Source organism: Rhamphochromis sp. 'chilingali', assembly GCF_963969265.1.
Source record: "Rhamphochromis sp. 'chilingali' genome assembly, chromosome: 2".
Classification (NCBI taxonomy): Eukaryota; Metazoa; Chordata; class Actinopteri; order Cichliformes; family Cichlidae; genus Rhamphochromis; species Rhamphochromis sp. 'chilingali'.
The window spans coordinates 34,875,989-34,889,844 of NC_137930.1; the positions used below are offsets into that span (position 1 = coordinate 34,875,989).

At 39.5% G+C, this 13,856-nt stretch overlaps 1 protein-coding gene across 3 annotated transcripts in view; it reads right to left on the minus strand.

Annotated features, from left to right (window-relative positions):
- LOC308383877 (uncharacterized protein) overlaps positions 1 to 13,856 on the minus strand; it is a 119,483-nt gene that overhangs the window by 50,413 nt on the left and 55,214 nt on the right. For all 3 annotated transcript variants that reach the window (XM_080862060.1, XM_080862059.1, XM_080862061.1), the window contains 10 exons: positions 7,803 to 8,447; positions 6,059 to 6,103; positions 5,695 to 5,814; positions 4,891 to 4,929; positions 4,754 to 4,807; positions 4,618 to 4,671; positions 1,173 to 1,280; positions 1,010 to 1,063; positions 505 to 558; positions 133 to 177 (listed from right to left, as the gene is read on the minus strand). In XM_080862060.1, the coding sequence (XP_080718186.1) occupies positions 133 to 177; positions 505 to 558; positions 1,010 to 1,063; positions 1,173 to 1,280; positions 4,618 to 4,671; positions 4,754 to 4,807; positions 4,891 to 4,929; positions 5,695 to 5,814; positions 6,059 to 6,103; positions 7,803 to 8,447 (1,218 nt within the window). The remainder of the gene's footprint in view (positions 1 to 132; positions 178 to 504; positions 559 to 1,009; positions 1,064 to 1,172; positions 1,281 to 4,617; positions 4,672 to 4,753; positions 4,808 to 4,890; positions 4,930 to 5,694; positions 5,815 to 6,058; positions 6,104 to 7,802; positions 8,448 to 13,856) is intronic.

Below are 13,856 nucleotides of genomic sequence, written 5' to 3' on the forward strand. Positions count from 1 at the left end.
AAAGGGAAAACTGCTCCTGGCTCATGATCCACCCTTTTTTCTTTAAAGGAGTTATAAATATCATGTAAAAAAAACAACAACTGAAATTTCTAGTTTTTTGCACATATAAAGCAAACCATAAAAGACACTCACGCGGGGTCCAACAGGGCCTTGTGGACCAGGTAAACCAGTTCCACCCTACACAAGGAGAGAAATTTGAAAACAGATATCTTTATATCCACATAACCCACAAAGCATTATGACCACTGTCTAATATACTTGGTCCAAACAAAATGGCTTCAACTAAACAAAAAACATGGACTCTGCAAGACCTCTAGGTGGTATCTAGCACAGGAAAACCCAACATCCTGCCACTGGATTATTGTCTACCCCTCCTCTGACCACTATTGACAGCACTGTTGATCCAGAGCAATCCATAAACCCAGTGTGCAATCTTTACAAAAAGTAATTCTAATTATATATTTAAGATTAATCAAAAAATAAATACAATTAATCAAAGAGTACCTTCTTGCCAGGTTCACCAATTTCACCTCTTGGACCTCTGGGGCCAGTAAGACCCTGGAGACATTAGCAAAGAACACATCCATCATTTCAATATTTTTTTCTATATGCATGAACATCAATTAATTTCACATAGTTGACATGTTTCAAAATAAATGTTTTCCCCTTTGAGCAGAAGGTGCTTAAAAAAACTCATTAAATGTGGATTAAAAGTATAAGAATTGAGAATTTGAGCTTCTTCTGTTAACACTTAAAAACACTGACCTGTGAAAACATTTCTAAAAAAGAAGCCATCACTGCCACTGACACGGAAACATAATAAGCTTCAATTATCTGAACTACAGCGACAGCAAATCTTAACTAAAGCTAAAAGGTGACAGTAAGACTGCACAGAGTCTAAACATGTTCCTGCCAATACATACACATCATTTCACAGCAGTAAATCAAATGTTTAAACAACACACAGATTGTGCTCCATCAAAAATGTCTGTGCTGTTTTATTACTCACCTCATCACCTTTTTCCCCTTTAGGTCCTCGCTCCCCCCTGTATCCCCACGGGCCCTGAAGGTTTCAACAGAAAACACTCAACATACACTAGTTTACCATCTGTGTCACACTCACCCATACTCTGCGTGTTGTTTAACAGTTAACATAAATAGAATATGCCCACCTGTGATCCAGGAACACCAGGTGACCCCGGCTGACCATCTTCCCCATTGTCCCCATCTCGCCCTGCAGTCCCAGATCGTCCTGGAGGGCCACGAGGACCACGATCCCCCTGTCAGACAGCATAAATCAGACACTTAATGCTCATACAGCAGCTTGCTGGTGGACAGTTTTGATATTTTACTTCTGATATGGTTGTCTTGTTACTTCAAGACAACTATCAAACCTGACAATGTAAAAGATACAAATACGTAATCAAATAAACTGGAACTGCAGCGAGTAAAATCCATGGAGCGCAGAGATTCACAGTGGGAAAGATATTATAAATTATCAGTGTGGACTGTGAAGACACTGGCTCTCCAACTAAGAGCAGCAATTCATCACAAAGACAAGGTATCGCCTATATGGCAACACACTGTCTAGAAGATTGTGCTGTGCAAGAACTCAGGTGGGAAACGATTCACAGTGAATGGCTAAACCACCTGTGCTGGCACTGAATAACACTGCATCTGGGATGAAGAATTCTTTTACCAGGTAGGTTTTGTAATGATTTAAATGACAACTGGGTTTTACGAGAGTTGAATTAATTATTGTTTTATACTGTGACCTGCTATTATGCGTTTCCACCAGAGCCAATTTAGCTGTTATGAGCAAGAAGGTCTTAGTTCACTGAAAGTTTCTGTGCTACTTACAAATGCACTATATAAACTTTGCCTGCAGAGGGTCAAAGAGCTGTTAAGTAACCTTAATTAACTGATTTATTCTACAAAAGATCATAAAATACTGTAAAATGACCACAACTACATTTCCCAGAGCCCAGGCTGATGTTTACAACTGCTGTCTGTGTGCTGTTCGCTGTCTGTTTAACGGTCCAAAACCTCAAATATATTCAGTTTACAACAAAAAGCCACAAATTTACAAATGACCTAAGCTGGTATCGTCAAAAAGAAACAAATACGTTCAATCCAGCCCACCAGACGGGTTTGCGAATGGAGGCCTTTCTTTTGGAGTTTCCACTCAAATATAAACCAGGAAACTACATTCCTGTATATGCTGGTTATGAATCATCTTAAGAAAAAGTAATCATTTAACCTTATCCAGGGATCTCAGTTATCTGTGTTTTCCCCCCTCTTACTCAAAAAAGTAATTAACCAATTAATGTACAACAATCACATGGGGTGGTTAAGCTAAGGAGTCGTGCTGAGTCTATATGTCAGCTGAAATACAGCAAAAGGCAACTTTGACAGGTTGCCAGTTCATCACAGAGCTAACACAGAGGACACACAACACACAACCACACTCTCTCACATCTGCATCTATGGCTACTTTGGAATCGCCAATTAACTTAACATACATGTTTTGATTGTGGGTGGAAACCTGAGTAACAGCAGGACACCCACACAGCCACAGGGAGAACATGCAAACTCTGCACAGCAAACTTTGGCTGTGAGGCAATGCTAACCACTGCAATAGTGTGCCACACTAGTCAAGTCAGCGTAATAATGGATAAACATCCAGAATCTCAGCCTACAGATTCAACATGGTCATACTTACAAAAACATACAATGTGTGAATGGCTCCAAAGACAAAACCTACATTTTTATTCAGCTTTACAGGGTTAGACTGATGGACATGCTGCTCTCTCATGAAGAGAGAGGTATTTTATATTGCTGGTTTATGCAAGACACTTAGGCATGTGACTATTTTTATTTTGTATTACAGTTAATTTTTGTTACACATTCACTGGATTGAAAAAAAAAAGCCAACATTCAGGAGGGGAGAGAGTGTGGGAGGAGAAATGCATGAGGCCACATGCTCAACCAGTGAGCTATACTGGGACGCCTGAACCAGATAACTTTAAATCCCATGTCCAACTTTTGACTTGAAAACTTGACTTCATGAGCATTACCGACTCCCTGTTTAGTTTAGTACAGCTTTCCTTTTGTTTAGGTTTAAAACACTGGGAGGCGATTCTATCTTGAGTCACCTCATAGCCAGTGATTTTAGAGACACAGTCTTTTATATAAGTTCGACCTTTATTACATTCAGAGTTCATTCAGAACAAATGGACCCAAAGTGTGTCAACAAAGGATCCCCCACATCATTACACCATGACCAGCCTCTTGAACAGTACTAATATAGTATTGTTTAGGTACTATGTTAATAGTACCTGAACTAATATAGTAATAATACTATTTGAAAAAGATTATTATGCAAAACAGGGACTTTTAATCCATTTACATTTCATCAGTTACTCTGTGTTCTTTTGCTCTAATAGGATTTTACAAAGAGCCTTTATTTGTGATTTTTTCTAATGTCAATAACACATTTGAATTTTCCATGATTGATGCTGACACACCCCAGCATTGCTTACAGTGCTGATGTATGATTATTTTTGCACAAACAGCAAGGTGCTTTGTCAGCGTAGGCTACACAGTCACTCAGACACAAACAAACACAAACAGTAGATCAATATTCTCTGCCACATGGGTCCAAACATTTCAGCCAGCGAAGGTGACTGAGTGTTTCCAACAATCCCAAACCACACTGTTTCTCATCACCCAGCTGAGACCTCACACAATAGATGGCCCTGGCTTTCAGTTTCCATACAGTCAGAGCCCACTTCCAGGACTCATGTTTATGTATTTTGAGACGGTTTTTGAGATGGATGTAAGATTTGCCTCTACCTTAAAAAGCCATTCACACAAACAAAGTCAGAGTTTTTTAGATTTAATAAAACCAGGCAATAAGCGACAAATAACGAGGTCCCACTGAGATAATGTGAAACTTATGACATAACACAATAGAAAACTTGATTAACTATGGTTCAGCGTAATCAAATTTACTCACAGAAAATATGCAATGTCTTAATTTTGCAGTTAAAAAAAGTTTTTTCTCTAAATATGAGAATGGTTACATCATAGGGAGTTTCATGCACACGGGGTTTCCAAACACCCACTCCCTTTAACCGCACTCACTCTGCTCAACCAGCTATGTGACGCTTAATTCAAATTAGCACTTAATCGTCCACAGTGGACTTGCTCAATACCCAACATTGGCTGGTTCGCTTTGATGAACCACCCAATGTTTACAGCGACACCAAATGTGTCAGCTTTTACTAAAAATGGGTGTGTAACTTTTGTGATTTAATGATGGCAAAGTGGACACAAATTAGAGATATTCATCACATTCATGACTAAAACCAAATAATAAGATTAAACATGTAAAGAGGATGTTTCAGGACAGGCTTCATGTATTAATATGTGTCAGCTCATTGCATTTGGTATTACATTTACTGCTGGAATTCCATCCATCCATCTATCTCAAGTTATTTTCTACACGTTGACTTTGGCATACTAAATCAAATTTGTGGCCTTACAGCAGATTTTTTTATTGATACCAAACTTGCTGAAATTTCTGGAGCAGGAAATGCTGGGTTGTTTGCTTACCATCTCTCCTGGCATCCCTGGTCTTCCTCGCTCCCCAGGTTCACCAGGTGGCCCCTGTGAAAGAAAATCACTAAATCACATGGGAACATGTTTGTAACATGCACTAATATACTGCTAAAAAGAACTCATCTCTAACCTGTCTGCCAGGCCTGCCCATTTCTCCAGGTGGTCCTGCGGGGCCTTCTCTACTCTGCAAGCTCACAGAGAAGAAACCCGCCTCAGATTCACAGAAACAAACGAAACACAGAACAGCTTTTAGAAGAGCGTACTTACAGGCCAACCTGCAGCAAGCAACTGGTAGAAACTGGTTTGCTGCGAGAAAAATGGAAACACACATTAAGTAACAAATAGTGACCACAGCAGGTTGTCCACATATAGTAGTTCAAAGCACACACAGTAACAAATCGCCTTCACAAACCACTAACAGACTTTTATTTCTGTCATCTTTTTTCAATAACTGACTTGAAGCTCCCCATCATGCTGGCATACTATATGCGTGTGTGTATAAGTACGTGCCTTATACAACACACAGCTGCGTCCAATGGAAACAGATTAAACAGATGAGGACAGATCATCAACTTGCATGCATGATAACCGAAGGGTTAAAGATTTCACATATAGTCTGGAAATCTGGGTTTAAGTAACATCGAAGATCATTTCAAGTCCTATGTGTCCTTTAGGTGACTCACAATAAATTATATGAGGGCAAAGGAGAGAGGAACATATAAAAACAACTTCTTTGAGGTGTTCTGTACTTGGTGCCTTGATGTTTAATGGAAGGCCAAGAAAGCAGTTGATAAACCAACAACAGGTTTCCTCTTGGGGGTCTTTCTGTGTGGAGTTTGCACTTTCTTCCAGTAGGTACTCTGGTTTGCACCCATGGTCTGAATGCATGCATGTCAGAGTAACCTATGATTCTAAACTTGCTATAAGTGTGAATCTAAGAGTCTGTAGATGTCTGTGTTAGCCCTGTGGTGTCCTGGTAATCTGCTCAGGATGTACCCTGCCACTGGCCCTGCACTTTGCAATATCGGTGGAGCAGGCTAAGCTTAAGTATTATATAGCAGAACATTTTACCTGGAATGCAGCCCATTCCTCAGCAGTGTTCCTCCACAGGTAGAGGGTTGGTAAACCTGGCGGTCCAGGAGGTCCCCTCTCCCCCTTTTTTCCTCGTCTTCCTTCAGGGCCTGTCTTACCCTGTTTGTGAAAGATAAATCAATTTATGTGGTAAATAATATATTAGTTCTTGTTTTATTTAAAAGAGTACTGAACTTTGGCATAATGGGAGTTAGCAGAAGTCCACTGTGGACGATTAAGTAAAACATGTCTTGGATTGAAACTGAGGTTTAAATATTAGATACCATCTGAGATATTATTTCAGAAGCAGCTTTAACCTAACATATCATCATGACTTACTAGGTTATAAACAAGCTTCGGTTACCTTATCACCTTTAAACCCAGGGAGGCCCGGCTCACCAGGACAACCCTGTGGAAACATTAACTCTCAATAAATGAAAAAGACAAAAGCAATGAGGATAAATCAGCTGTCACGACACAAAACAGTATTTATCACCAACTTTAACAAGCCACAGATACGTGACAGTTTATCCCTGACATTTAAGACTTTTCTACTACTTTGTAGAAGCAAAAAAGTTGACCTGATAATACTCGATCCTTGTAAAACCTCACAGCTTGTGGCACATTGAGGACCAAAAGGTATTTATTTTACAAGAGCTCCCTCCCTACACCTACAACAATAAAACACTTTAAGATAGGCGTATCAGGTTATACTGTTCAGTAACGCTGTTGTAAATTGATAGGAACTGTGTGTGGCTTCTTTGGTGCTTCCTGTAGGATCTGGAAAAATTCAAAAATTTGGTAAATCTTGATGAATCTTTCAGGATTACTCTGCCTATGTTATGGATTCTGACCAAGTCTGAACACTAATTTACAGAAAGTTTGTTTAAGTCTGTCCTGAATCTTACTATAATGCTCGCTGTGTAGCTCTGTTACCTAACGCCTCCTTGACACATTAATTAATCTAGATGAAACTCACTATACAAACTGCCTAGGGTCCAGGATTATCAACAACCACATAGATTTTGGGCATTAGTTTTACAACACTGAAATCCCTAAAAATCCTCAAATGTGAGTCCAGACTTTTTGACAACATAAAGCTTGCAATGCAAATTGATGGAAGGAAGACGGTGTAATCACTTTTGAAAAGTTTGAATATAATAAGTTAACTCATCTTTAGATTGACATTAGTGAGAGCTACCGTATGTGGTTATCAGGCAATTGATGTGAGTCAAGAAAAATTATCATCAGAGGTTTACATAGGTGTTGATTAGATTTTGGATTTGACAGCCTTTTGAGTCATTTTGATAAATCATGTAAATACCTTTATCAATTAATTTTTGCAGCCAGGTACTTTCCTGAAACATGCTTTTTTCTACTTTGAGATAGGATTCAAGATGATCAAGAAGAACCTGTTGTGCCGCGTATGTGGACAGAAAAGCCAACAGGACATTTTCCCTCATGTTCGGCTGGGTCTAATCACATTAATCGTGCTGAGTTATTCTGTGGATTTTATGGCAGCGTGACTCCAGACGTAACCAGATGTGATGTCTGCTTTTGGTTCTGTCTACCCTGCAGTCACAGTTAAGACCCACTTCTTAAACCAGGTAAGTGTTCCAACTAGACAGTATGACCTGACTTTACTCCTCCCGACCAATCAGATTGGAAGCCAAAGGGTAATCCTGTCATATTGGGTAATGCTATGACAAACGGCTGAGACTCCCTAAGCGCGAGCGCTCCCATCACAGCAACAAAGACATGTGGATCAGCGCATGTTTGAAGAGTGTAACCACCCCTAATCAGATTCATATGGCAGCTGATGGAGAACAGCGCTTGTAAGCTGTAAAAGCAAACAGTCGTTATACTCTTTTCATTCACAAAGATTTTTCTTTTCATCTCATCCAACAATGGACCGATATTATACATCCAATTTACTTTTAAACAAACAGGAAGGCCTTTGCTTTGATAAGCAAAATGAACAAGTTGAATAAACTCTGCCAAAAATTCTCACTGAGATATGGACATGAGAGAGAGCAAACTACAACAGATCATACAATAGAATTAAAACGGGTTTTAAAGAGCAATGAGAAGACCAAAAGGCCACTTACTTCCAGCCCAGGCGGACCCATTCGGCCAGGTGGGCCTCTCTGAAGCCGGTACATTTTGCCATCTGAGCCCAAAACCAGGTTTCCATCTCTAGACACAATGGCTACAGTTGCAGGGCGGCCTTTTTCTGGTAGTCTGCCTTTGTGCTCACGTCTACGATCAAACTGTATGGAAGTCTGCGTGGTGCGGGAGCTCCCCTTAACATCAGGTAAAGGTGAAATAGTCATGGTCTCTTTGCTAGAATCTGTGGCGGATCTGGGATCTGAAGGAATCTTAGGAGGTGCAGGAAAACCTAGCGAGGGTTTCTTAGGAGAACCTCCAATGTCCAGGTCTATTATATCATCTGAAGGCTTTCCAGGAAACAGCGATGAAGTCCTCCCATTAGAATCTTTCTTCTTCTCTGTGGTAATGTTTTCCTCCATGTTTTTAGATGATAGTTCAGGTTTCCCTTTCTGGCTTCCCTTAGGTCCATTTCTGGAAGGTTTTAACCGTGGGTTCACTTGTCTGCCATTTTGGAAGATCGTATCCAACAAGTCAGTGTCCTCATCCACCAAAAGGACACCCCCACGACCTACTGAACCTTTCCGATTGGGTCTAGAAGGGACCGTCCCATCGCCTCGTGAACTTTCTCGACGCAGGAACGCATTCTGTCAAGAAAGAAAACAAGAATTGGGGCTCACATTCCTTCTTTTAGACATCAAAGCAGGGTTTTTTTGGTTTGTAGCACTGTTTGATGTCAGCACTTGTATGAATCTTTCATTGTTTGGTTCTGCATTATTGTGGTGGAATGTTTGATGAGCTTTAAAAATACTAAGATAAAAATCAGCCTGGTGCAGTTTGAAATGTCCTTACTACCATTACCATCAGTCATAGATAACTATCATATCTGATATCATATCTCACAGTACAATAATATTGAATGGGTTGCATTGTTGTATTTTGTCATGTTTCTCAGGTCTTTGTCTGAATTTCTACGAACATTATTGCTAAGGATTGTCTTATTGCATTGGAGTCACACTGGGTTAAATATGTACACTTGGGTTTTAAGGGGTATTTATTTATTATTTTCTTCTTTTTTTTGGGTTGTATGGAAGCCCCAAACGCAATTTCATTGTTCTTGACAATGACAATAAATAAATAAATACTAAATACTAAATACTAAATACAATAGAAACGAGAACAATAGCACACTGACAGTAGAGACCCTGTTGATGAGAGAAACCAATGTCATGACAAGTGGACAAAAGCAAAACACACCATATAATCATTGTCAAATCAAAAGCTCTTTCTGAAAGCTGTCTGAAAAAAACAACAACACACTTTTTAAATGAACAAAAATTTATTATGTAATAAAGAAATGTTGGTGTTGGGATGGTTTTAAATCTAAATGACAAAAACCCACATTTTCCCCTACTACAGGCCTCTACCCACAGAAAAAAAAACACTTTACTGACATCTGGCATTATTTCATTTTATCTGCCTTCAAGTTAGTTAGTTACTTTTAACCCATCTGGCAAATAAAAATGCACACCACCACAACTGATAATGGCATTTATTTTCTAAATAGTTAAATACGCTGTCTCTAATTAACATTTCAGCGGGTTACACTGAGATCCTAATTGAACCCAAAACTATTAAGAACTTCTCTTTTCGGCACTTAACCTTTCCAAAGTGCCCCAGTCTCTGCTCTTTGACCGTTACTGTAGGTCAGCCATCACATTTCTTACAGCATGGTTGGGATACCATTGCTGTTGTAAATAATGACAATAAAGATCTCCTCACCTAAACTATAAAAAGGAACATTTCTGCTCAAATTCCACGGCTTTACCTACTGCGACTTCTGCTATCCTCCAGCTGATACTCAGGTTAAAGCACGTCTATCTCTAGTTGGATCTTCGTCTTAGGTTTAACATCAATCTTGACAAGACTGAGTAGTGCCTTTATATTTACAGCAGCTGTCTTTGCAGACTGTACTGTAAGAAATTTTACTTCAGTACAGACTCTAGACTGGAGCAACATAGGCTCCCTCTGTGTCAAACTCTGTTTTACACCTCCCCACAACAGTTTATACAGTTTAGAGCTTTAATCGACTGCTCTTTATTCTGTAATCGTTCATACTGTAAATCAGCTTTGCCAGCTGTCAAAATGTGAACTTATACATAGGCACGCACGCACACACACAACAAAACAGAGCAAAATGCTGGGCCCTAGGGAATGGAGAATAGTGAGAGAGGCCTTTCAGGGGAAAGGGACCACAGGGCTATAAATTTTGTTTGATGACCGTAATGGGCTGAAATGGAGAGCACAAAAGCGGAGCTAAGAGGCATATGGGAAGCAGAAGGACAGGAAGAGCAAAAGGAGGCGGGGGTTTACACATTGTGCAAAGGTCTAACACAAGATACAATTCAATAATCTCTCAGAATAGACGGCTTTCTACGCCAGGTCTATGTAACCGAATCGTTTATAGGAACTGGTCATCTGGAGATACGCAGACGTCTTGATCCTGGTACACATGTACAGTACAAAGACGTATTGCTTAATTTATTACTTCAGTAAACACTTTTCTGATGTTTTTATTAACTCAGTTGCAAGTTTCCAATCTAATTTTATATAAAATGACATTCATTTTGTAAATGATTTTCCCCTTTAGAGTAAAATAGAAAATAAAACAGGCATGCTTTACAGCACTGACAAGTACAGTCATATCTGGTCTTAAAAAAGGACACACACGGCCAAGATGCTGAAGCTCAAGGCTTCAGAACTGATCTTCACAAACAAACAGGTGACGTCATGGTGGCTACATCAATCGCTTAGATACGGTCTATGAATCAAACAAAATATTTCTGCTGGAGATAATATCCAGAGTAGCAAATATGAACATGCAATCCTGTCTAAAAGAAAGTTTTCAAGGACACTTGACTAGCTGATTATCAGCCGATGAGACCGCCTCTGTGGAAGTAGATGTTTTGGCACTTTTGCTCCTGATCTGGAGCATTCAGGTGTTTCTTAAGACATTGCCACAGTCTTCTCAGGGGCAGCAGTCTCAGCAAATTCACCCCAAATTCAGGCTGTGCAATGCTTGGAGAAACTGCAAAAAAATCTCACAAAAACTCTACAGGCCTCAGTTAGCATGTTAATTGTTAATGAAAGTACCTTTTGAAAAAGACTAAACAAGTAGGGCTTTTTTTGGAAGGGTTGCAAACACAAAGCTTCATCTTTCTAACAAGAAAGTGGAGCCAAGCTTAGGTTTGCAAAGTTGCATCTCAATAAATCCCAAGACTTCTGGAAAAATGCCTTTTACAATGATGAGACAAAACAAGATGTCTTACCATTTTTGGCAAAAACAAACCACCCATACCAAATGTCAAGAACGGTGGTGGAGGAGTGATGATTGGGAATGCTCTGCAACCAAAGAATGGGACAGCTTGTCCCATTCTTTGGGTCACCGAGTCAATCGGGAACTTCTTTCTATACCAAAGTATTATAGGGTCAAATGTGAGGTCTGTCTCATAACTACAGCTTGGTCCAAACTGAGTCATGCGACAGAACAATGATCCCAAACACACCCGAAAATCTAAAACAGAATAGGCCCAGCAAAGTCCAAACCCCATCCTTATTGAAAAACTGTGGTGGGACCTTAAGAGGGCTGTGCATAAATGAATGCCCTCAATAAACTGAAACCAGAATTCCTTGTGACTATATCTATCCATCCGAAGAATCCTCAAGAGGTACTACTCAGTCCTGTTTGAGCAGCATTTGCTAAGAACCAAAGTGCACAGCTGTTTTTCTTAAACTGAAATCATATTTTTGCAGCCAGTGTATTAAGGATTTATGTATTCAGAGGAAACCTTTGAACTTGGAGATGAGTGCTACAAAGAGGATAACGAAGTCAAAGTGATAATGTACTGAAACACTGTCAGTTTGTCTAATTCTAAGGAATGTTTTGACAATAACAAAATATATCATGAAGTATGTTGCAGTCACACTGTTTATGGTTTAACAGTGGTGCTCACCACATTATACCATGTTTTTTTAAATCATATTTAGAGAGCAAAAAGTTGAGTAACTGTGGGTCAGGGGCCCACACTTGTACTTCTCTAACCTACACATCAGTATTGGACCTGTGTGAATGTTAGACACGGAGAATGAAGCTAATGGATTGTGTTTATCAACAGGTCTTCTCTACACTCTGTAACGGTCCTAGAGTATCATCAGGATAATGTTAAATGTGTTAAATGTGAAAAACAACTGAAATTCAAGTTTAAACTCTTCTCAGTCTAAGGTCACACCAAGGCTTCCATGAGTCATCTTTAAAACAGCAGTTTTAAAGATGATCTACAGAGCAGACGTTGCATAGCATGTGTCTGTGTAGTTATCCTGTCAAACAAAACTCTAATAATCCCAGCAAGTAACTCTATGAGCCTTTAAATCATGAGCCAAGATGATGTTTACACTCGATATCTCTCTAAAGGTTCTGTAGTAGCAGGCTCGAGAAAGCAAGCATGTTCAAAGTGTGTGTGTTTATGCGTGTGTGTGTGTTTGCTTTTTAATCCTAACAAGACTTCTCGAGTTGAAGGAACGGTGCAGCAACGGCACAGCCTGAGACTTGGCTGACTTTAAGTGACTGGGGAAATCCATGATTTTGTTTTATTATTATAATCCATATAATTTGTTGTTTTGGGGCTAATAATAGCAAATATTTTGAATAAAGATGAAAATTTTAGAAAACTAGTTTATCTTCTTTAATCTAAGTATGCCTGTTTAGACTGGACTCACACATTTGCACTGCAAACACAATGAAAATTGTAAGTAAAGGTACATGGACTGACTTATTAGTTACAATGAAACGTCATCTAGCAACACTTTGCTGCAGGGAGGAATCATGGCAAAGTTAAGTTTGGAAATTTTGCATATAATGATGTCAAGAAATTTCAAAAGACTTGGTCAAGAGAACAAAGCTTTTGTCACATATATGAGGTTTTATTAAGACTGCAAAGAGACAGTACCATGCAAAAAGCATGATGGATTCAGCCAGTATTGGTTTTAAAAAGATGAGCCAATTAACTGACAGGAAATGTGCCAAATGTCTTAAAGGCAACATCATTTGCATTCATACAAACACTTGACTAATAGATCCAGGTATTAAGGGCATAACTATGCTTCTCCATTTGCTTTTCCAACCTTCAAGGCTGGAAGGCAACTACTGGCCAGACTTGCAGGGACTTGAATCTAACCTAATCCATCATATTGTCTTACTATCATCTTAGTTAAAATACCATTGCATGGTAATGCTGTTGGAATGACTTCCAGAATGACATCAGTTCCATTAAAACAAAGCAGGAGAATTTTTCATCCTCTAAAATTTCATCCACTTAAAAAAAATAAAATAAAAATCTCAATTTAACTTATGTGTCACTCTTACACACAGTAAATAAAAGTTATGGCAGGTGTTCACAGGGCATAATTAATGGCTATCTACACAAAGCTCAAGTCTCAGGAGGCATAAGGAGCTGACAGTAATAAGAAATCTATGGGGGCCTCACAGCCTGACAAAGATGCTGCAGGCTAGAGTGCTATTATCAACACACATGTGCACGCACACACAGACAATGAAGACTTGCTCCTACAAAGGCTAATCAAATGGCAAGGTCCATAAATCTCGCTAAGACACAGGTATGCAGACAAGACATAAGGCGAGGCAGGCACTACAGTGTGTGTGTGTGTGTGTGTGTGTGTGTGTGTGTGTGTGTGTGTGTGTGTCATGTGCACACAAGTCAGAGTGTGACTTCACTGCAGCTCAGCAGGTCAAGTGCGTGGCATTAACGGTGTCACGTTCAGGGATTTTAGAACCAGCGGGACCACCCATGTTAGAAATGGTACATTTAGTTGTGATCAAAGCATCCACCAGTTCAACAGTGGTGGTCTGGGAATGTACAATAAGATCATAAAGAATTATGGAGAAGAGGAGAAATACCTAAACTTTTCTTGCACAATAAAACTGCTCTCCAGCCTACTAAGTACTGGTAGCTGGATTTGCCAGATGACCAGAAATGCTC